Below are 25,158 nucleotides of genomic sequence, written 5' to 3' on the forward strand. Positions count from 1 at the left end.
TAGAATTACCGAACAGATTTTCATTTTAAAAAATTTTAAACTTAATTAGAATTTATAAGTCACTTTCTTTAAAGACTTCTTCTATCCGTTCAGAATTTTAATCAGATATAAAAATTGTAATTTTATTTCTAAACGTCTTTTGCATTATACTCAATTTTTACTAATAGAATATTGTAAACGTATTTTCCGATAATTTTTAAAACACATTCCAGAACGATAATGTTTTAAATGTGTCTTTCAATATCGAGTGAAACCGACTTAATAGAGCGTGTTAATGTACAATTTGTTGTGTCGTGTCCCTGAATAAAAATTAAGAAAGCTCAAAGGTCAAACGGAGATGGGCGAAACCAATTCATTCTACTTGCTATAATTATAATATAATTATCCGTGCATCACTTTTCGTATGCAATTTGAAAATAAAAAATAGACTATAAAAAAAATTCGCAAATTTTTTAAAATAAATAAACTACTCACGCTTCAGCGACTTTAGAAATTTTAATGATTCGTCGATCGAGTCTCTGCTTCAAAATATCCACGTCCCTTTGTAAAGATTCTGCTGACTGCTTTAGCATGGAATTCGTCCGGGGTGGAGAAATTCTTCCACCTGCAACTCCCAGTTGCAAATGTTTGCTCGCTTTAACAATAGGCTTGTGGCTACGACATGCCTTCTTTATGTCCAATTCCGTCGTATTCACGCATCCCGGCTGTAATTAGTTTTTTCTTTCGTCACACAACAAATTTCTGATTTATCATCACACTCCCGAAAAAACGAACTCAAAAAAAAACAAAGTCAAAATTACCACTTTTTTAAAAAAAATATCTTGCAAAATAAATAAATGACAGTAACAAAATTTAAATTTAGCGAATAGGAATCGAAAAACGATTTTAAAGTTTAATTAAAAACTTAAAAAAAAGAAACGAGAGAGAAAAGAAAAATAAACCCAAAGAGAGAATAAACAAGCAGAAAAGGAGAAAGAAAATTTCAAAAAGCTCCAAATGAAAACGTCAAGTAAAACCAACAGTGAAGAAAAAACAAGTAGAGAAAAATAAATTCACAAAAAAAATTGTAAAATCCGAATTTAGAGATAAAAACGAATGGAAATAAAATTAAAAAATAAAATCTTTTCAATTTATACAGCTAAATTTTTTTTGTTACATATATAGGTATATATCGAGAAACTGGTGGAAGTAAATAGCTTTAATTTTAAATAAAAAAATTCAATTACCATTGGTCGATGAACGTCCCAAAAAGCTCTCTCCTGACTATCTAAAACCTTCCTCTCCAATTTGTCTCTTTTCTTATCGGCTTTGTTCTGGGCCTCCGCTTGCATGGCAATAAACTCCCATTTTCTGGAGAACATTTTTTGTAGCCTCGCGAGATTTTCAGCCTCATAGTCAGCGAGCTCTAATCGTGTTTTATTCTGCATTGTTCGCTTGCATAAGTAGACGGCTAAAATAAAATATTGAGAGTGACGAAATAATTAGGAAAAAAAACATTTAAAGAATTTTCAAATAAAATTTCTTATGACCTGAATAAAGAAAATTAAAATAAAATAAAATGTTTTAAATATATATTGAAAGAAACCATCATTAATTATTTTTTGCTTCCTCGTGAAGAAGCTTTGTAGTCGTTTAATTTACAAAATTTTTAAAAATCCTTTAAACAAATTTTCTTCTATATAGGACTATGTTATATATGGGCAAATCTGTGGAAACTTTAACATTCGAATTTTAATTTTTTAAAAAAATTTTTTGTGTGCACAATTTTGATATTTTTGGTCTTACATCTTTGACCAAAATAAATTTCATTTTAATTACTGTACAACCATTATTTTGTTGCCTTCTATTTTAAAATATAAATTTTTGGAAAGAAAATAATGTTAGGTTATCTAAATCTGTAACAAGATATACGTAAACATTTTATCTCCTACACTTAAGTAAGTTATTTCTCAGTATCACAAAAACATAATTAAACATGAAAATAAATATAATAAACGTCTAATACAACTAATAAAAAAACTAATAAAAAAATTTAATGACAATTTTTTACGTATAATTATTTGAATTAGTAACATGAAATTTTCTAATTATTTGATTGGCTGAATTGTTTTGAAGAAATATCGAGGATCTTAATATAACCTTGAAAAAACACTAACAGTTTCATGAACGTTTAATAAAAAATAAATAAATATTACTTAAGTGCCTTCCGTTGATAAATTTTTCATTCCGCGTTTCCTTTTTCTCGCTTTTTATTTTCTTTTCTTTGATTTTCTTTTATTTTGTCGCTTTTTATTACATTTTTGGTTACTTCGCGATAAATAACATGGAACAAATAAATGCGAAACTTCAGATTGATTGGAAAACTATTGATTTGACCAAGCGAAATATTTGACGAGCGACAATTTGAATATCCACGTAAAAAAAATAATTAAATAAAAATTAGAATAAATAAAAACATATGCACAGTTTTAAATACATCTAAAGTAATATGTGCCCCAATTTTGGAGCAAATTAAATAAGAAACTTTGGAGAAATTAATGATTTGACCAGCGACATATTTTTCGTACTACACCAGTATCACAAGTATCCAACAATTATTTTGCTTAAAATATAGTTCAAAATAAAAATAAAAATCACGCACATAAAATTTGAATTACTATTCAATTGTGCCTCTTATTTCAAATTTTTTCATTTAGTTTTTAAATGTTTATTTTATAAAACCATTTTGATTTGACCAGCGACACAAAAACTGAGGGACACTTTTTAGAAGATTATATCTTTCATAATTTTTACTTTTTATTTTTTTTTAAGTTTGTTTATGGAATTCTTAAGATATTTTTAAATAGTTTATAACAGTAAAAACGTGTTTTTCAAAAAAATCTTATTTAAACAGTTAAAATACTTTTAGAAAAAGTGAAAGTGACATTTGCAAACTCATGGTATTGTGAACTTTAATAAAGAAAAACATAGAAAAAATAAACAAAATAATTTATATCAATAGTTAAATCTTAATCCTTATTTTCTTTTTAAAAACATGTAAATATTTAAAAATCGTTAGTTTTTATATTTAGGCTGTTTAAGTGAAAATAATGTGAGGGACATAAAGGTTAAAAGTTCCAGAGATTCGCCCATATATAAGACATTGAACAATTGTCCGGATGTATGTATGTGTATGTGTGTGTATGGATCCCATTTTTTGTGAACACGATAACTCGAAGAGGTTTTAACGAATTTAGCTAAAATTTGCCAGGTATATTTATCATAAAAATATCTCAAAATAGATTGATAAACTTTGAAAAATTTTCAAAAAAATTTTTTTTTTTTTAAAAATGTTTTTAAGTTGGTTATTGAAGTTAATATATAATAAAATCTTATTCTTTGCATCAAGACGAATCGATAGATCTATACAAAGTATAAATTGTATGAGAATTTATAGAGCTAATCACAATTAAAGCTGAAAAATTCGCATTTTTATCAAAAAATGAGTTCTTTCCGCAAAATTATGTTGCCGTATAAGAAAATCTTACTCATTTATTTCCAAAATCTTATTCTTTGCACCAAGACGGATCAATTGGTATATATAAAGTATATATTGTATTTAAATTTATAGAATTAAAACCAATTATAGACCAAAAATTTGCATGTTGCTGTACAATAAAATGTTATTATATTTATTGAAAAATAAATCAAAAATCTTATTCTTTGTATCAAGACGAATCGATTGATGTATATAAAGTATATATATTATATGGAAAATTATAGAATTAATTACAATTAATGTTGAAAAATTCACTTTTTTACGAAAAATTTGTTTGTTTATTAAGATAACATTCATATTAAATGTAGGGGAGAGTAAGATACATTGAACCAGGTTTTTTATAAAGTCCAAGAACTAATTAAATTTTACAAATTTTGATCAGGTTTTTGTAACAATCTAAAACTGAAGTACTCCTTTAGTTAATACACACGTTGCAAACAAAAAATATTATGATTAAATAATTCAATTTAATTTTTTTCTAACCAGTTACACTTTTCTTATTTATTTTTGAAGGATGTGTGTCTACAATATCTACATTGAACCACCACCTTATTTTCTACTCAAAGAAATAGAAAATTGTTGTAAAATAGTTATTATTTGTTAATACAGGAGATTAATATATTTTGATGTCAGGTTACGTAGCAAAAGTGACAGTTTAAAGTTTATCACTTTGACAATTGTGATAAAAGCATGTCTTCCAGTATTTTTCTCACTAGTTAGTAGAGCAGACAACTCTACCAATAAAATTGAAAATTCTTTGCTTTTTCGGGTGGTTTAATGATGCCGCCCTCACTGTATACATGTCGTAGGCAAATAGAAAAATCCGGCATTTAGCTTAATGCCTAGACATTGGGCTAAATGCCGGCAAGTACATAAATGAATCGTGAAAAATGGTTATTTTTCTATTTGCCTGAAATCAATTAGTCATTTAGCTTATTGACTAGGCGTTAAGGAAATTGCCTAAGTAGCACCCGGCAAATAGAAAAATGAGAATATATGTGCATGTGTCACTCAACAGAAATATTAAAAAAAATATGTCAAAAGTAATTAACACTATTATTAAGTATTAATTAAGTGTATATTTCAAATTTTCAATTAAAAACAAAAATACTGATTTACAAACAAGCACTCGAATCTATCCCACAATTAATATTGCATTATATTGGAAATCAAAACGTCTAAGTAATTTTATTTTGTGAATTATATTTTTCATTTTATTTCAATCATTTTACTAAATATTTTATTATTATTATTATTATAATTGATAATAAAATATTTGTGTTAATTAATTTTGACATATTTTTTTTTAATATTTCTGTTGAGTGACACATGCACATATATTCTCATTTTTCTATTTGCCGGGTGCTACTTAGGCAATTTCCTTAACGCCTAGTCAATAAGCTAAATGACTAATTGATTTCAGGCAAATAGAAAAATAACCATTTTTCACGATTTATTTATGTACTTGCCGGCATTTAGCCCAATGCCTAGGCATTAAGCTAAATGCCGGATTTTTCTATTTGCCTACGACATACACATGACATTCACAAAAAAATTGTTTATAATAAATTTATGTAAGATTTAAAATTCTTTTTCACATCGGAATATTGAAGTTGACACCCTAAGCGAAATAAATCACAATGTTTACTAATTTTTAAAACTTCCTATGTCAATAAAAAAACGTCATTATAATTCCACCAAATTTTTTGTTTTGTACGTGAAAAACAGTTTTTTTAGTTTTTTTTTGTAAATAATAAACCTACGTACCGGAAATTTTTGGACATAGTCCTACCGATTTTCTTAATCCTAGATTCCTAATTTTAACGTTTCCTAAAAACGAATTTCCTAAATTTGAAATTCCTAAATCAATTTTCCTAAGCAAAAATTCCTAAAGTTATTAAATTTTCCTAATTTCCTAAAAATTTTATTTTAAAAATGAAGTGGAAATAATTTAAAATTAATTACTAAAATTTAGAGAACAATTGTATGTGGAAATAATTTAAAATTAATTATTAAAATTTAGAGACATAATTTTCCTCGAAGTAATCCGCGATAGGAAGCAATTCTTCTTCCATTTCTTCGACGAGAAGGTCAAAAACATTTGCAACCTTACAGATTTTTTTAGATTTTGTAATATATAAAACCATCCACAAACAATTGTTTGCCCACAATTCAAGGACCAATCTCCATTGTTTTTATTTAAAATATAAATTTTTTTATTTTATTTATAAATTACACTTTTAATTTAGACTCGAAATATTAATTTACAATAAAAATTTTTGAAATTTTGACATTTGTATTTGATGTTATTGAAAAAACAATAAAAAAAACAATTGCAAATCCCATATCGCATCGTCATAAAAAATATATATATTAGGAAAAATGATATTGTTCGGAAAAAAAGACTTTAGTAAAAAAAGACTTTAGGAAAATTGAGTTCGGAAAAATGATTTAGGAAAATAGTTTTAGGAAAAATTAACTATTAGGAAAAGTAGTTGTTAGGAAAATACGTTTAGGAATCTAAGATTAGGAAATTCGTCGGGGAACGTTCGGTAATACTAACTTATATATCACTGGGTAACAAAAAAATGACCATGTCGTGTTTATTTCAAAATTTTTGTGTTTATTGAAAGTTTGGGTGTCAGTGAACAAGAAAATACCAAAAAAAATTTTTTTAATTTATTCAGACCCCTAAAAAGGGGGGTTCAATTATTAAAAAACGGTGTTTTTGCATTTTTTGAAGTCCTGTCTTTAAGAACCGAAACTGAAAAGTTATGTAAAAATTGCAGGGAACCTGTTTTTACCGACTACCCCCCCTAATGTATCATACATTCTGGTAAAAATGACTGGGAATCTAAGCATATCAATTTTTCAGAATCGGATTGGCTTCAAATTTGTTACTCAGGGGTTTTTGGGATCACTGATTACGAATCCGAAGTCAGATTTCAAAAATTCGAAATGGTGGCTTCAACATAGCGAATAAAATGTTAAAAGTCGTTCGGATTCGCTCGACACTTGGTTGAATCCGCCATGTTAAAGTCTCCATTTTGGATTTTTGAAGTCTGACTTCGGATTCGTAATCAGCGACCCCAAAAACCCCTGAGTAACAAATTTGAAGCCAATCCGATTGTGAAAAATTGATATGCTTAGATTCCCAGTCATTTTTACCAGAATGTATGATACATTAGGGGGGTACTCGGTAAATACAGGTTCCCTGAATTTTTTACATTACTTTTCAGTTTTGCATCTTAAAGATAAAGGTTTGAGCTTTCTTTTAAGCCATATTAGAGCTTTTTATGTCTCCCCATTTTCTTTTTACAGGTCTTTAAAAAATGCAAAAAACACCGTTTTTTAATAATTGAACCCCCCTTTTTAGGGGTCTGAATAAATTAAAAAAATTTTTTTTGGTATTTTCTTGTTCACTGACACCCAAACTTTCAATAAACACAAAAATTTTAAAATAAACACGACATGGTCATTTTTTTGTTACCCAGTGTATTGAATAAGAAAAATTTCATTTAGTCATTTCTCAGAAAATTGAACAACTGGATTTACAACTTGTTTTAATTGTCATAAATTCTTATTAAATGACTACAGTTATAAATTATGTTACACTGAAAAAAAGCAATTGTTTCTTTAAAAAAAAGCAATTTTCACCATAACTAAGATAATTTTAGCCTTAATTTAAGATAAAAATTGCTTTTTCTTAAAGAAACAATTGCTTTGCGTGTATTGCTTTTGTTCTTAGGCAAAAATTGCCTGAGTAAAAAGCACATTCTAACCAATTTTTTTCAGTGTAACATAATTTATAACTGTTGTCATTTAATAAGAATTTATGACAATTAAAAAAAAATAATTAATGATGGTTACAAACTTTGGGATGTACAAAAAGCTATAAAATCACCTTTGAAAAGTTCGAAAGTAATTGCGGAACAAATTTAAATACATTCTAAATTCAAAGCGAGGAATAAAAGAAAATTAAAAGTAAAAAAAAATTTGTTGAATAAACAATTATAATCTGTACCTTGAAGGGTTGAAAACAATTTTTGTATATCTAGCATTGAATGTACATATTTATAACTATCCTATTACGTGACGGTTTGAGATTAGGTAACCGCAGGGCCGGATTTATACAGAGGCAAACTAGGCAACTGCCTATGGGCCCCAACGGCATAAAGACCCCCACAATCTAAAATATTTTTTACAAAAAATGTAAAAAAAAAATTTTTTAAACAGTCTTTTGCAAAATAATTTTAAGTGTTTAGAAATTTAAGTAGCGCGCTTAATTCAAATATAAACTATACTTTACTTAAAATTTTAATCTTGGTAAATTTTTGAAAAACCCTTTCCTTACATGGGGGCCCCCACCAGAGTTACCTTGGGCCCCCCGTCAAGTAAATCCAGCCCTGGGTAACCATTAATGTTTAACTACTTTTTGTAAATTTTTATTATTTCATAACTTGACAGTTCGAGATTAAGTAACCAATATGAGAATTTCTGTTAAATAATTGAAATTATTTTATATATATATATATGGGGAGGAGCATGCTTATTCCCGAAATCTTTTTTGACCAAATAGTTATTTGATATAAAACTACTTAAGGTCATGTTATTCAGTGGTCACGTGCTCCATATACTTCACTATGGGAACACGTGACCACTGAATAACATGACCTTAAGGTACTACTACACTTTAGAATTTAAAAAAATTTTATTTTTTTTTATTGTATTTTTTAACTCCTTATGACTTCAGAAAACACCTCCTAAAGTATTTATAACCAATTGTAAAAAATAAAAGTAAATTTTTCAAAAAATATTCAATTAATGTAAAAAGCCATTGACAAATTAAGTAAGTCTTTAAGGGGATGGTGGGGTCCAGCTTTTTGTTACGACCACTAGAAACATTGGTGCTAATGTATGTAACAGTGTCTGAAATAAAAAAAATGTTGGGGTTTCAATTTGCAAAAGAATTTTAGGTAATTTATGGATGGCCTCTAACGATACATATAAGTTTAAACGCGTTTATCTCAAAATAACGTTTTCTCAAATTGCGGACAGTTTATCTCTGAATCTACTGAACCGATTTTAATAAATGATAACTCGTTTTGTTTGTTAGCATGTCCTGTGTGAGAATTTACCAGAAAATGGTCAAAAAATGTTTAAAAAAACATTTTTGCAGACTAGAAAAATACTGAAAAACATAGTGTATTTTGACAATAATTATTGAAACATCTGCTATTTTTTTATTTTAGTCGATTTTTCATTATTGGTGGTAGATTTCTATGCAAGACACCTTCCTTTTTAAAAAGCAATTTGGATTTTTTGTTTCCGATTTGTCAATCTTGAGATAAACTGTCCGCAATTGGACAACTAACTTTTTGGAGTTTCGATCTGAATGCTGTCTGCAGATTATGATATTAAATAAAAATTAAAAACAAACCATTATTTTTATTCTTCAAATATGTACTAATATAGGCAAAAAAGTTTTTTAAATATTTATAATAAAAGATCTAAGAAAAAAATTTTTTAAATTTGGTCTTTTCAGAGCCTTCTAAAGTGTAGTAGTACCTTAACGTAAAATCCACATAATATTAACATTATTTGTCATACATTGCACACAAAAACCATTTAACATAAATATCATTTGTCATAGAATTCATTGAACAGAAATATTATGTTACATAAAACTCAGATAACTTAATTTCCATTTGACATAAAAATTATGTAACATACATTTCTTTTGACAAAAAAATCATTTAACATAAATGACTTTGACATAAAATTCATTTAACGTAAATTTTATTTGACACAAAATCCATTTGACATAAATATCATTCGACATAAAACTTGTTTGACATAAATTTCATTTGACGTAAATATCATTTAACATAATTATTATTCAACATAAAATTAAATTGATATAAATTTCATTTGGCATAAATGTCATTTAACATAATTCTCATTTGACATAAAATTTACTTATTTCATTTGGTATAAATCCCATTTAACATAATTCTCAAATTTGACATAAAGTTCACTTGATATAAATTTCATTTGACGGATAAGTCATTATTACACATAATTCTCATTTGACATAAAAATCATTTTACACAAATTTCATTTTACATGAAAATGTAGGCGCGAATTTCAAAATTGTCGAATCACAATGTTGTTGATAATATCTAATTGGTTACTTTTAAAATTCTCGCCGATATTTTTATGTAAAATGTAATCTGTGTAAAATGATTTTTATGTCAAATGGGAATTTTGTTGAATGACTTTTATGTCAAATCTAATTTATGCGTCAAATGATTTTTATGACAAATGAGAATTATGTTAAATGAAATTTATGTTAAATGAGAATTATATCAAATGAAATTTATGTCAAGTGAAATTTATGTCAAATGAAATTTATGACAAATGAATTTTAGGACAAAATAAAATTTATTAAAATGTATATTATGTCAAATGACTTACATTAATTATTAGACATGTAGTTGAATGAAGTGGTTATACAGTTGCATTAACTACTTTTCTTAGTTAACCCTTTAACGACGAGATGTGCTACTTTTCAACATGAAATTCAATCTCTTACAATTAGTAGAAAAAAGCCATAAAAGTTTTTAAAAGTCCATACCCTACTATTTTTGGGGTCGCTCTTTCGAATGGTGTGGTCAAAATTTTCAAAAAATGATATTTAACCCTTCTTTTTTCAAAAATACTAAAAAAAGTCAAGTTTTTTTAATGTAATTTTTTTCAAAAGAATTTTTTTCTGTGTCTTAACGCTTTTCAAATAGAACAAAAAGTATCTAAAACGTGTTCCCGATAGTTGTACTTGAAAAATATTCATTTCTAAATTTTATTTTTTTCGATTTTGAATTTAAAATGGCGCTTGAAGGACAAAAATTTTTTCTTATTTTACGTAAGATGACAAACTTTTTCAAAATTGCTCAAATCTGATTGAAATTTGTTGCTCAGGGGTTTTCGTGGTCGCTGATTACGAATCTGATGTCCATTTGCCAAAATTCAAAATGGCGGATCCAATATGGCGGACGAAATACAAAAATTGTTCAGATTTGCTTGAATCTTGTTACTCGGGGGTTTTTGGGGTAGCTGATTACGAATTTGATATCAGATTTTCAAAATTCAAAATGGCGGATCCAATACGACAGATGACTTTTTTAAAAATTGATTGGATTCGCTTGAAATTTGTTACTCTGCGGTTTTTGGGTCCGATAATGATGAATCGTACGTTAGATTCAACAAATTCAAAGTGGCCAAAGTATAATGAAAGACTAATTTTTTTAATTTACTCAGGTTTGCTTGAAATTTGTTAGTGTGGTATTTTTAGGGTGGCTGATTACGAATATGAAGTCACATTCCAAAAATTCAAAATGGCGGAATTATTATACTCTTTTTGCTCTGACTCTACCAGTATCAACTTATCTATATTTCACAATATGTGACAGGATAATTTTAAAGTGATCTATGGTACGAGAAAATCGATGTTAGTTTTTCAAAATTCAAAATGGCGGAACGAATATGGCAGACGAAATTAAAAAATTAGTCGGATTCACTTGAATTTTGTTACTCTAGGGTTTTCGGGTCCACTGATTGCGAATCCGATGTTCGTTTTTAAAAATTCAAAATGCTTGGTATAAAATAGCTATAAGAATTGGTAAGGATATTTTTTACACCTCGTCTGCCTTATCGATTCCACCATTTTGAATTTTGAAAAACTAACATCGGATTCGCAACCAGCAACTCCAAAAACCCACGAGTAACGTGTTTCAATCAGGTTTGAGATATTTTGAAAAATTCGTCCGCCATTCTGGATCCGGCATATTGAATTGTTTTAATCTAACGTCAGATTCGTCATTATCGAACCCAAAAACCGCAGAGTAACAAATTTCAAGCGAATCCGATTAATTCTTAAAAAAGTCATCTGTCATATTGGATCCGCCATTTTGAATTTTGAAAATCTGATATCAAATTCGTAATCAGCTACCCCAAAAACCCCCGAGTAACAAGATTCAAGCAAATCTGAACAATTTTTGTATTTCGTCCGCCATATTAGATCCGCCATTTTGAATTTTGAAAAACTGACATCAGATTCGTAACCAGCGACCCCGATAACCCCCGAGTAACGAGTTTCAAGCAAATCTGAACAATTTTTGTATTTCGTCCGCCATATTGGATCCGCCATTTTGAATTTTTGAAATCAGACTTCAAATTCGTAATCAGCGACCACGAAAACCCCTGAGCAACAAATTTCAATCAGATTTGAGCAATTTTGAAAAAGTTTGTCATCTTACGTAAAATAAGAAAAAATTTTTGTCCTTCAAGCGCCATTTTAAATTCAAAATCGAAAAAAATAAAATTAAGAAATGAATATTTTTCAAGTACAACTATCGGGAACACGTTTTTGATACTTTTTGTTCTATTTGAAAAGCGTTAAGACACAGAAAAAAATTCTTTTGAAAAAAATTACATTAAAAAAACTTGACTTTTTTTAGTATTTTTGAAAAAAGAAGGGTTAAATATCATTTTTTGAAAATTTTGACCACACCATTCGAAAGAGCGACCCCAAAAATAGTAGGGTATGGACTTTTAAAAACTTTTATGGCTTTTTTCTACTAATTGTAAGAGATTGAATTTCATGTTGAAAAGTAGCACATCTCGTCGTTAAAGGGTTAAATAGAAACCAATGACAGTTTTGCAGTAAAATTAACTGCTGATTTGTAGTTAAAGTTAGGGTAATGTCACCTTGAGTGGACCGCCTAAGCTTTTAAGTTATCTGACAGCTGAAACGTGAAATAAATTGTGCGAATAGCAGCACCGCACCTAGAAACCGTAAGAAATTAAGTTCCACGATAATCATATACGTTATCGTTTGATGTAACGCATTTTTAAGAACACAAACCAAAAAAGAAGTCGCTCTTACAATGAGTAAAGTGATTCCGAAGTGTAAAAGTAGTGTAAAATTTAAGTTTTAAAAGGTAACTTATTTTTTTCCTACTACTTTGGACATTGAAATTGATTGTCTTAATTTAATTAAGTGATAATTTTGACTCAAAAAAATTGTGGTGGCTGCCATAAAAAGTTGCATGTCACCATGAGTGGACCACTGTTTATAACCATAAGTGGACTGGCTGTTTTTTTTTATATTTTTAATGTCAGTTTACCATTTTTATGGAAATAAATTGACAATGAATTGGTTTGAAACTATGTTTTATGTTCTTTATTAATTTTTTTGTGATATTGATGTGATATGTGCCAAAATTATTAAAAATGGTTTCACTTGTAAAAATTGCGACACATACATGGTCTAAAGCTGCATAAGCATAAATTTTGTTTCAATATATCAGAAACATTCAATACATTACAGAATTTAGAATAACTTTTACAATTTTTTAGGAGTGGTCCACTCAAGGTTATACTTTTTTCATTCCTTAAAAATTAGCTTTTTTTAAAAAGTTAATTGTTTTTTCCAAATAAAAAAAAATCAAAGCTATTATGGTACACTGAAAAAAAAAGTATTGAACCAAGAAAATTTTTCTTGGTTGAAGCAAATCGTGGGATTGAATACGGCCAAGACTATTAAAGTATTGATTCAAGAAAACGATTTTCTTGACATAGGATATTTGGGAGAAGAACATATATTCTTGATCCAAGAAAATATGGAATTCGACCAAGAAGTTAGTCTTCTTATACGAAGTATGAAATGTATTAAATGAATAAAATATTTTCTTGTTCTAAGAATATATATAGTTAATTGAATTATTTTATTTGATTCATTCAATTTTTTGTAACGTTCGTTCAAGTAATTCAAGATTTAAATGAAGAAAACATTTATTTTGTGAGAAGAACAGATATTCTTGATCCAAGAAAATATGGAATTCGACCAAGAAGTTAATCGACTTGTACGAAATATAAAATGTATTAAATGAATAAAATATTTTCTTGTTCTAAGAATATATATGTATAGATAATTGAATTATTTTATTTTCCAAGAAAATATGGAATTCGATCAAGAAATTAAGTAGCATGTAAGAAATGCAGAATATATTAATTCAAAATCATTTATGTATCAAATCAAGAAAATTTTTTCTTGATTTGAGAAAATTTATAGATTTCAATCAAAAAAATACTTTCTCAATACAAGTAAATTATTTACTTAAATTACCCCCCCCCCCTAACCTCCATCCCATCTTTTCTAATACTTAGGTCAAACATTTTTATTATTTAATTAATTAACATTTATATTTTTTATTTAAATAATTAAATAATTGTTATCTTACATATATATTTACATTTAATTATTACTTAACACAAATACAACAAATGTACCTTGAGAGAAAATTTTCCACGGTCGGAGGAATTGAACTCGGGTTGCACGCACCAGAAGCCGTCACGCTACCACTATGCCATCCTAGCCTCAATGGACAGTTTTCAAAAACTGATAATTAAGTTGCATATACATTTGAAGAAAAATATTTTCTTGGATCAAGAACACCGGCATTGTGTTAAGTAAAAAAAAGTTTCAAAGCAAATAAATAAAATGATTCGATTCAAGAAACATGAATTCTCCACACAATACTTTATTATTTCGCTTAAGAACATGATATTCTAGATTCAATACTTTTTGGTACTTCGGAAAAGTAAAATATTTGGTTGAAATAATTACATATTGAGTTCTGCCAAATACTAAATTGTTAATTCAAGAATTCTGTTCAATGCTAATAATTACTTGACACAAGAAAATGAATTTCTTTCTTCAAATGAATATGGGATTAATTGAATATAATTTTTAATCAACTTGAAACAAATATTTACTTATATTAACCTTCGTATTTTCTTGAATCAGGATTATATGAGCGTTGAATTAAGTAAAAACTTGTTTAAAGGAAACAAAAGAATGATTTAATTCAAGATCTTACAGTTAATTGAATTGAATAAATAAAATATTTCATTCCAGAGAATATAACATTCTCGCAAGAAATTAATGATTTTGAAACATGAGAATATAGAAATGCTTCAAGTAAAACAAATGCTTAGATTAATTAATATTTCTTTGAAACAAAATAATTTTTAATTGAGTTGAAACAATTATTAACTTGTATTAATCTTTCCATTTTCTTGGCTCAAGACTATGGGTGTTGGATGAAATAAATAGTTGCTTTAAAGGAAATAAAAAAATTATTTTACTCAAGATACCAAATGACTCAAGGTAAATTACTTGACGTGAGAACATGATATTCTTGATTCAATACTTTTTCGAGACTTGGCGCATGTAAAACAGTTCGTTTGAAACAGTAAGATATTTACTTATGTCAAACCCATATTTTCTTATTTCAATAACTTTGATCAATGCTCAAAATTACTTGACACAAGAAAATAAATTTCTTCCAATAAGAAAATATGGGTTTGTTTCAAATAAATCAGGTCAAGAAAATGCATTTACTTGATTCAATGAACTTTTTTTTCTGTGTATAAACACTTTTCTAGGGATCTAAACTAAAGCTTGGAATAGAAACCTCCAATTAATTTGCTTTCATAAATAATTTTTTAGAAAAAAAGCTTAGGCGGTCCACTCAAGGTGACATTACCCTACAAAGATAACTCAGTAATAAAGACAACTACTTAAAATAGTAAAATAAAATTATTTATTATAAATATTATTGAGTTCTATTTTTTTATATTTTCCCATACTTACTTTTGTTTATCTATACCTTACATATTTAATTTCTATATACCTAACGGAGAAAAATCTCTAAACGTCGGGAGTTGAACGCTCGACTTTTTTTCTAAATTTTTCTAATTTTCTAACATTCGTAAACCGATAACCTAACCACCTAACCACGCTCGCCCGCTACGATGACTTGCTTAATACTTAAGGGCATTCCTGACACAGTTCAACTGATAACTGTAGTTAATTTTACTACTTAAAGTAGTTGCATTTACAACTTTTCACAGTTGACAATCTTCTATAAAAATCTATAAAACATAAATTACATGGAAAATTATTGAACTCCTAGAAGAAGTAAAAACTACTACAAAATTAGTCTATCGAACTACTTTAAGTAGTATATAGAATCTACTACTTTCTGTAACATACCTGCAGTTACAAAGTTAACTATAAAATTACATTAATTTAATTAATAATTTTTAACTACATAAAACAGTTAAAATAAGTATCAAAAGTAGTCAGACAAACTAAAAAGTAGTTCTTTTTATTATACTTTTAACTCTACTAAGGGGATGTAGTTGAAAAATTGTTGCCAGATGCAATGAAACAAATTGTGGACTCGACCTATTAAAATTATGGTACATCATGGTACGCAATGACTATACACGGAGAGACCGAGATTACTAATTTTTGTATAAAATCACACTAGAATTTACTATTTTCACATTGCAACCACCGGAAATAAGGGGACTTTTTGTATTTTTTACTATTTTCTACACTAAGTCACTAATCCGACAAATGTTCACCAAATTAGCAAAGTTTCTTACTATTTCGTCCAATAGTTCCAAACAACTGTAGTAAACTCATAAGTATTGTGTACGTAAAATTACTATAGTCGTTTGTCAATGCAGAAAGAAAGAGTGAAAGAAAAAATACGGATTTTTATCGCCGGTATCCCGTCAATTCTTGACTAATGGAGACAAACTGGAAGGATTTTTACATACAAAGACACACACACACACTTATATATTTGTTGGATAAATATTTGAAGACACACACATGTTTATTTCACTTATATGTATAGACGCGGTTAATTAATACACTAATACACAACTGCATGCACGACAACGAATTTCACTAATTTGTTTCCTTATATGGGTGATTCTACAAAAGAGGGAATTTTGATGTCTAAAGCATGTTTTGTATATTAATTTTGGAAAGAATAATTTTACTTTTAATGGAAATTGTAAATCTTAATGGTTTCTATTATGGCACAGAAAAAAAACCGATGAAAAAAAATATGCTTTTGCAAAAAATACACATTATAGTGCTAAATTCTCATTCGTCTGGCATGTCCCTTTGGGAGAATGACAGTTCATATTGAGAATAAATATCACTTTTCAAATGTTTTGCGGAAATTTCATACTGAATTAGTAATTTTGAATAGTTGTAGATTGCTAATATGAAAATAATTATGAAGTTTCTCTATATCTTATTTATAAAATATCTTTGCGAAGTTTGTCCCCTGAATTTTTTATCATTCGTCTGGCAGTGCAAAAAATGTAAAAATTATTAAAAATCAACATTCTGATGAAGTGACTGTTCATTGTAGTTGTTAATCAAACTAAACTAAATGTGATACCAATCGGGTTTTATTGAATCTTCTAATATATTAACCAAGATTTCTCAATTTGTGACGGAGATTGTGTTGTGACCAGATAAATTCTCATTCGTCTGGCATACATTTTTTAAAAAAATATTTTATTTTTTGGTTATTCTATAGACTTATGTTTTGTAGATTATTATTCTCTATAAGATAGTACTGAAGGATTTTTTCATTTAATGTTATTTTTCTATTTTTTTAAACAAAAAATGCCAAATTCTCATTCGTCTGGTTCTCATTCGTCTGGCACTTTTGAGATAGGATGTATACTATATCACTAAAAATAGCGTAAAACTAACAATTTTCAACTATTGTTCGATTTTCTGGTCTTAAAATAATCCTAATTAAATTTGCAAGAAATTGCTATAACTGAATTTTCAATTTTCATTTCGCATAAATAATTATATTGACATAAACAAACAAATGGAATAAGTATTTTTTTATATGAATAAAGTTTAGCCCACTAAAATCAAAGTAGTTCTTTATTATTAGACACTTGAACTTACTTTTACAATTCTATGATTTGTGAAATTGTGCTTATAGAAACAAATAGACCATCCGTAATTTGTTATAAACAATTATCCCAGCAAACACTGTTACAGAACTGTGACAAATAATTGAAGAACATGTGATGTAACTGGTGACTCACAGGGGACTCACTGGGTACGCAAAATGTCGTAGTCAGAAGGTTGTCACAGTTAAGTAACAGATCTGTAACATGGTGACGAAGATACTTGTCACAGTTCTAGAACAGTTACAAATTTCTGTTACTCATATCTGTCATTAAAAAATATTTTAATTAAAATTAAAAAAATATTTCACGCTGTTCTCGCATGTCATACATACCCGGAATATTTATACATGTCGAAGAAAATTTGTTTTGCTATTTATTTAAATATTTACAACCACGAGGTCTCGAACGCAAGACGCAGCTAGGAGTGGATTATAAATCAAACGCTCTACCAACTGCGCCACGGAGGCTCATGAAAGGAAGTTTAGAATTTACATATATAACGAAGGAACTATGAAAATGTGCTTTGTAACTTGAAAAAGGATACTGTATTTGCAACAATAGTATAATTATGTTATGTATAATATACATTATATTTAATAATGTTAATTGAAAAATGTAAATTTTCAAAGTTACAAGCATAAGGAAAGGCTTAAAAATTACTTTTTAAATGAAAGATTAAAGCAATAAATTTAAGCTTAATTAATGAAATTTCTACATTTTTATAACAAATTTATATTCTATAATTTTTCATTTAAATATAAATAGATTTTACAAAATTCTTTGTGAAATTAATTTATCAAAAAAATTTGCTATTACGAATAATAATAATGTCAAACAATTAACGAATAATTACATTCTCGATTACATTACATGCACCTTTAAAACATTTATGAGACTTTTATACATAATAATATTGTTTAAATAGTCACTAGAAGAATAATAAAACTGAAGAAAATTTAAAGATAGAGTAAAAAATGCTACTGATAGTAGTATAAAAGAAATAAGAAAGCAATTTGTTGTCAATAATTACTATATGAGTGATTCTCCACAAAGTGGTAACTTTTGAATATGTTAAAATTTTCTTTTTTAATTAAATTTTTTGGAAATTTTTTATTTAGATCTTTTTAATAAAGCTTGAAAATGATTATTTTATAGATATTTGAGTTTAATTCTTTCTTTAGTTTTATATACAAACATTTTAAAAATTTGTAATTTAAAGGTTAAATAATTTATTTGAAAAAGTTAATTTACGACTGTGAATAATTATAAATAGTGTAAATAAGCAAATAATTACTTTAAACTGCTTTAATAAATAAATAATATTTTTACTCATACCTGTTATTGAAATTACTTGTTTTGATACAGGTTAATCGAGGTTAATAATATTTATTCAAGAAAACAAAACACTTCCATTACGCGAAACGAAATTAGGAACTGGAGTTTACAGGAACTGGAGTTTACAAATCAAAGAAAAAAATTCATTGAAACCGTAAAAATTCATAAAAATAAACAATTTTTCCAGATTATTAAAGAGATTTGCTTACTCTAAATCACTATTATTTTTATTTTTTTTATACATTTAGAATTCGGCAATTTTGTCGGGTATGGAGTTACATACCATTAAAATACGCTATAAAATAATAGTAACTTTTGTAGTTTTAAATCTAAAAATTATATTTCTTTTTGCAAATTTAACATAAATACAACTTATTAACTTAATAATATTAATGGCAAATAAAATCGCACTAAAAAAGGGAATAAAATTAATGAAAATCAATGAAATTGTAAACTCCAGTTCTAAATAAAAAAAGATTGGGGAAAATATTAAAAAAATATTTTTACACAGATTTTTTAATGGAAATTAGAAAACGACACACTAAAACTTAGTTTTTGAGATGAACTTTCGAATAGAATAAATAAAAAAACGTTTAAAATAAAGTTTGTGCAAAATAAAACATATTAAACTTCATGATTCATGTGTGGAGAAACGACAAATGTGCATTTTTTGAACATTTGCAATTGAATTACAACTTTTGTTTTAATTAAAAAAATTTTTTCGATTATGATATTACTAAAAAACATATTGAAGATTAATTATGCAAAAGTTTGAAGTAGATTAGATAACAATTTTTCAAGTTATTAAATAGGAAACAGAGGGGAAGCAAAAGTGACCACTTAATGAAGAATCACCCATATAGGTATTTTTTATAAATTATTACGAATTATATTATATTATATTAAAAATAATATGAACTACACCAAATTTGTTAGAAGAGTTTAACATTGTTCGGACAATGTTAAACTGTATATTACAGAACTGCATTGCAACAGATGTTTAGACCAATTACACAACAATGTTCATACACAGTTATAGAACAAGGTTGGAACAACAGTTACAGAAAATTTGCGACATTAAAGTTATGTAACTCTTACATCACATTGTGATAGAACTGTGACATAAGCATAATACAGAACTATTCTGTAACTAACTTGTAACTATGTTCTAGAACTCTGTTACAATCAGGTTCTATCACAGATCTATAACTAGTTAGGAACAAATGTTCTATAACACTGTAACCTCACTGTTATAGAATACTTATATAACGTGTTTGCTGGGTATTAATTAAATTACAACCAAAATTAATTAAACCGATGACTTTCATTGATCCTCGTAAAAATCGTTACTTGGGAGTTTTCGGGGTTGCTGATTAAGAACCTAATGTCAGTTTTTAAAATTTTTCAATTCAAAATGGCGGATCCAATATGGCCGACGATTTTGGAGAAACTTAACATATTCGTCTGAAAATCGTTACTCGGTGATTTTCTATTTCGCTTATTACCAATCCGAGGTCAACTTTTTTCAAATTAACCATTGTTTTTACAATTTGTTTAAACAATTTAATTATGTTTTTTAGTTTTACTACTATATTTATAGTTCATACATGTATAAAAATAAATAAATAAATTTTAAATAATTTTTAATAATCATAATTAATTAATTAATTACAATTTATTATTATTATTAATTATTAATTACTTAAATAAATTAAATAAAAATAAATTAATAAAAAAAGTAAATTCAAAATTAAACTCAACGTTAAAAACTAGAGGTGTACTCAAAGTATTTAGTATTCGATTTTTTCGGGTACTTGATTTCTTTTCAGTCCTCGGAAATTTCCGTATGCATCAAGTATTCCGTATTTTAAATAATCTTGAACTATCTGATTCAAAAGTTGCAAAAATGGTGGTAACTTGTAAATTGTTAGTTCTAACTTTTCCTCTAGGTTAATAACTTATTTAACGTTTAAATATATTTTACAAAATCAAATTTAATAAAAATCGAACAATTTTTTTAAAATTCATTTAATTAGATTCTTAATCAGCGACCTCAAAAACCCCCGGGTAACGATTTTTAGACGAATACGATCAGTTTTTTCAAAAGTCGTCCGCCATATTGGATCCGCCATTTTGAATTTTGAAAAACTGACATTGGATTCTTAATCAGCAACCCCGTAAACCCTCGAGTAACCAATTTTATAAAAATCCATTCATTAATTTGTATGTTAATGTGAATTTTCTTGACACGATTTTAATTCTCTGGATAAATTGTTTATAAATAACCATAACTTTTGTAAAATTTAATATTTTGTCTGGCCACTTATGGATGTCTTTATTAGTACCATTAACTTGAAGTTAAAATACTTTTCAGACCTTAAATGAGAAAAAAATGTTGTGTCCAAATTTTCTTGATTTTCGTCCTTCGTTTGTAGAATCACCCATATATTGAATGATGAAAATTTACAGCACTTACGAGAAAGCAGTTTACTTTTAACAACTTATTATAAGACATAGTTCTTGGGACAGGAATAAATGCAAAATTTATTAATTTATAATGGTCAATTTCTGAGATAACGAACGACCTACGTTTCACTTTATATTGAATTATTGTAGATAATATCCAAATTTATTTTACATACGCGAAACATAGTCACTGTCAATGATCGGATGGCATCGGCTCATTTACGGAGATTGACAAAGTTAGCAACCAATAGAAATGCAGGCGCCATGCCATATGACTGAACTCGCTAGCCACACTTGCTCACCAAAAATTACTACAGTGGATAGTAGGTTTTAGTGGAAAATGTTTCCATTTGTCAGATTTTGTCTAATTAAATTAGAGAAAACTATAATCAATTTTCGCTACATTTACAACTCTTACACAAAATATTAAAACTTGCTATTTCAAGTAGCAAATTTATCTATTTCTTTTGTAAATTTATCTAATTCTGTAGTATATTATGCTAAAAGTCCCCTTATTTCCGGTCATTGCAACCATTTTTAGTAAATTTTAGCCATATTGGATCCACCATTTTGAATTTTGAAAATTTGATATCTAATTTGTGATCAGCAACACAAAATACATTTTTGTTGGTCTTTTTTAAAAAATGCAAATGAGAAAACATTTAAATCATTCGATTGCTTATCCGCGCATAAACATCTTTGACATGGCGAAGAATAAGGATGTATAACTTTTGTTTTACTTCGAATTTTGCAATAATATTTTAGGAGAGTATTCTTGACACTATACACGCATAGAAAGGGTTTGCTGTGGCAGCGAACATTTTGCTGCCACAGCAAACCTTGTTCGTTGAAATAGGGACAGCGAACAAGTTCGCTGTGAGATCAAACAAGTTCGCTATGACAGCAAACTCGCATAAATTTTTACTAATGTTTGCTGTCACAGCTAACATGTTCGCTGCCACTGCAAACTTCTTAGCTGTGGTAGCTAATTTTCAAAGATTTCACAGGAAACATCTGTTTACTGCTGCAGCTAATTTCTTTTTTTCCTTGTAAGAAATCCGAAAATAAAAACAAAAAAAATAGATTTTTTTTACATTTTGAACTGGAATGTCCCCTTAACACTTTGCTTCCTCATAGAGATAAAAATAATAGAAATATATGAATAACTTTTTATAAATATGGTAAAAGTGATTGAATTTTGGGTCAATCAATGTATTTTTAAATACCCTACAAGATAGTTATAATAGTTTAATAGTTAAACAAGAATTTTCAAACAAAAAAGGTGAGAAAATGTCATTTTCCACAATTTTTGATTTTAAAATACCAATAATTTCAAAATTTATTATCGAATTAGGTTCAAAAATAGGTCAATCGAAGCGTTTTTTAATGCTCTACAAGTTGGTAACGATAATTTAAAAGTTATTTCTACATTTTTTAACAAAATTTTTCAAAAAAGTCTTATTATCCAAAAATTTTTATTTTTAAAAGTTTAATATCTCCGTTCAATATGGACGAAAAATGTTCAATTAGGGCTCAAAAGATGCGTCTAAAAAACTCTACAAAATTATGGAAAAACATTTATAGGTGTCCTAACATTTTTTTAAAGTTATGGGCAAAAAACGTTTTTTTGCAAAATTAAAAATCAAAAAAAAATTTAGTTAAAATTTATTAATATATCAGAAAGTACTCTCACTTTATGTCCGCAGGTGAGATCTACAATTTAAAAAAAAATTCAACCCAAAAGCTCTTCATGATTTTGAGATATTTATGAAAATGTGATGTTTACACACACACATACGGAATGATATTTTTTAAAAATCTCATTTTTGAACTCCTGAGGTCAAATAACATAAAGATATGTCAAAAAATCGAACTCGAAAAATTTTGGTATTACAATACTTCCTCTATGAGGAAGTAATAAGAAGGCAAGGCAGCCAGTCACCTTATTTTACAATAGTCCTGTTGTAAAGGCTACGACAGTCTATATCACTGATTCCCTTAGACTGCTGCAAATGTGAATAGAATCCAAGATTTCCTTTTAACGTAGACTATTCCGTATGTGTGTGTGTGTAAACATTACATTTTCATAAATATCTCGATATCATGAAGAGCTTTTGGGTTGAATTTTTTTTAAATTGTAGGTCTCAAGTGCGGACTTAAAATGAGAGTACTTTGAGATAGATTAATAAAGTTTAACTATATTTTTCTGTATTTTTAATTTTCCAAAAAAACGTTTTTCATAGCAAAGGTATCCGGCACGTTTCGGCCGCCACACCGCGTGTAAGTTGTAACACTGCGATTTAACTAGCCCCTGCTGGCGCACTTGCTGTAAGTTAAACGGGCCACTCTATTTAATAAATGGTTCTCAATTTATACAAATTTTAACCTCTGAAACGATTGTGGATTTTAATTAATTTCTCAAAATCCACTGAAAAGTCCAAGATAATTTTTACAGGAATAAAAATAGAATATTTATGCTTTATTTTGACATCAACTTTATCAAAATCGAATATAACGTGTTTTGAGATATTTAGAAGTTTAACCTTCAAATCAAATTTTCTATAGAATTACGTTATTTTAAAAAAAAAGCTTTTTACTATCATAAAATTCGAGAATTTATCTTTCAAAACTGCTAGTAAAAAAATTCAATTGGTTTATCTAAATAGGAGAAATATTTATTTAAAAATTGCCTTAAATTGGCAATGAAATGGAATGCCTCAAATATATACTCATATAATCTTATACGCGCATGCGTCGATCTTCCCAGCTGTTTAAGCTGTTATAAGTGTTATGGCGTCGCGTCAGTAGATCAAAAAGCGTGTGTTTTGCACTGTATGATATTAAGTGTTTGTTTAAGTTTAACTGTCACATTTTTGTAGTTTATTGTAAATATATTTAACCAATAAAATAATATTTATCAGTAATAGACAAGAGAAACATGAATTAACCAAAATTGGTTTAAACTCACACAGCACCGAAACTTTTCTAAAAATTTATTTAAGATAAACAGGGTATCTACAAAGCGGGAATAAGCCATCAGGAATTTTATGTCAAACCGGGAATTTTTTCACTGAATTAAAAAAGTTTTATTATTTTAATTTGTTCTAAAAAAAATATAGTTATTAATAAAAGCATATTTACCATAATCTGTGTTTTCCGGTTCCCAGCAATTCGATGGCCAGAAATAAGGTGTTTGGAATCTATAAAACGTGTTGTCGTTTTTGACTGTGAGACAGTGATCGTCGATGGGAAAAAAGTATCCATGGGAGGCCATAAGATGCGCAACGTGGAGGGCCTCTGTAAAAATTTCTGACATACCAGTAGTGTACACAGTTATTTAAATGATACATTATCCAATTATTAACACGCCAATTTATTTCAATTTAAGAAATTTCTCACTAATTAACGCTCATTTCGACACATAAAGTTAATAACACTTCTCTCTCACTTTTTATTAACACCGTCATTTAATAAAGTCAATTTTTTTTATTTACTGTTTTATTTTCTATTTTTTGTTTGTTTTTCTTTTTGAAATTCAAGTTGAATATTTTTTAATTATATTATTTAAAATTTTTGAAATTCATTAATTTTCAACAATTTTTATATTTCTTTTTAATGTCTTTAAAAATTAAATTAAATGTTATTTTTCAGAATATTCAAAACGTACCTTGATCATCGATGTCCATGTTCTTCATCATCCAGATTATTAAGTCTGTTCCTAATGTAGAAGAGAAAGAGAATTAATTTAATAAACATTAACATAATGGTAGATGGATTCGAATATTTATTAGTACTTAATTTTTAATTGAACCTTACATAGTAGATAAAAAAGTAAGAATCAGAAAAAGAGACGCATGATTATTCCCCAAATGTCATTTGACCGAACTGTCATTTTACCGAATTGCATTTATTTGAACTGTTATTTTAACGAAATGGCACTTTTGCGAATCGCT

At 27.5% G+C, this 25,158-nt stretch overlaps 1 protein-coding gene and 1 long non-coding RNA gene across 5 annotated transcripts in view; one reads left to right on the forward strand and one right to left on the reverse strand.

Annotated features, from left to right (window-relative positions):
• LOC122498828 (regulator of G-protein signaling 7) overlaps nucleotides 1–25,158 on the reverse strand; it is a 71,093-nt gene that overhangs the window by 22,493 nt on the left and 23,442 nt on the right. For 3 of the 4 annotated variants that reach the window (XM_043606777.1, XM_043606796.1, XM_043606787.1), the window contains exons 4-7: nucleotides 24,873–24,923; nucleotides 24,347–24,514; nucleotides 1,227–1,450; nucleotides 475–704 (exon numbers count right to left, since the gene is read on the reverse strand). In XM_043606777.1, coding sequence (XP_043462712.1) covers nucleotides 475–704; nucleotides 1,227–1,450; nucleotides 24,347–24,514; nucleotides 24,873–24,923 — 673 coding nt within the window. The remainder of the gene's footprint in view (nucleotides 1–474; nucleotides 705–1,226; nucleotides 1,451–24,346; nucleotides 24,515–24,872; nucleotides 24,924–25,158) is intronic. The other variant, XM_043606804.1, reaches the window with a different exon arrangement.
• Nucleotides 2,239–24,942, forward strand: LOC122498863. Its single transcript, XR_006301265.1, has 3 exons — nucleotides 2,239–2,415; nucleotides 24,373–24,525; nucleotides 24,857–24,942. It is a non-coding gene; the product is annotated as an uncharacterized LOC122498863 (long non-coding RNA).

Source organism: Leptopilina heterotoma, unplaced genomic scaffold (genome assembly GCF_015476425.1).
Source record: "Leptopilina heterotoma isolate Lh14 unplaced genomic scaffold, ASM1547642v1 Lhet_100, whole genome shotgun sequence".
NCBI classification, from domain to species: Eukaryota; Metazoa; Arthropoda; class Insecta; order Hymenoptera; family Figitidae; genus Leptopilina; species Leptopilina heterotoma.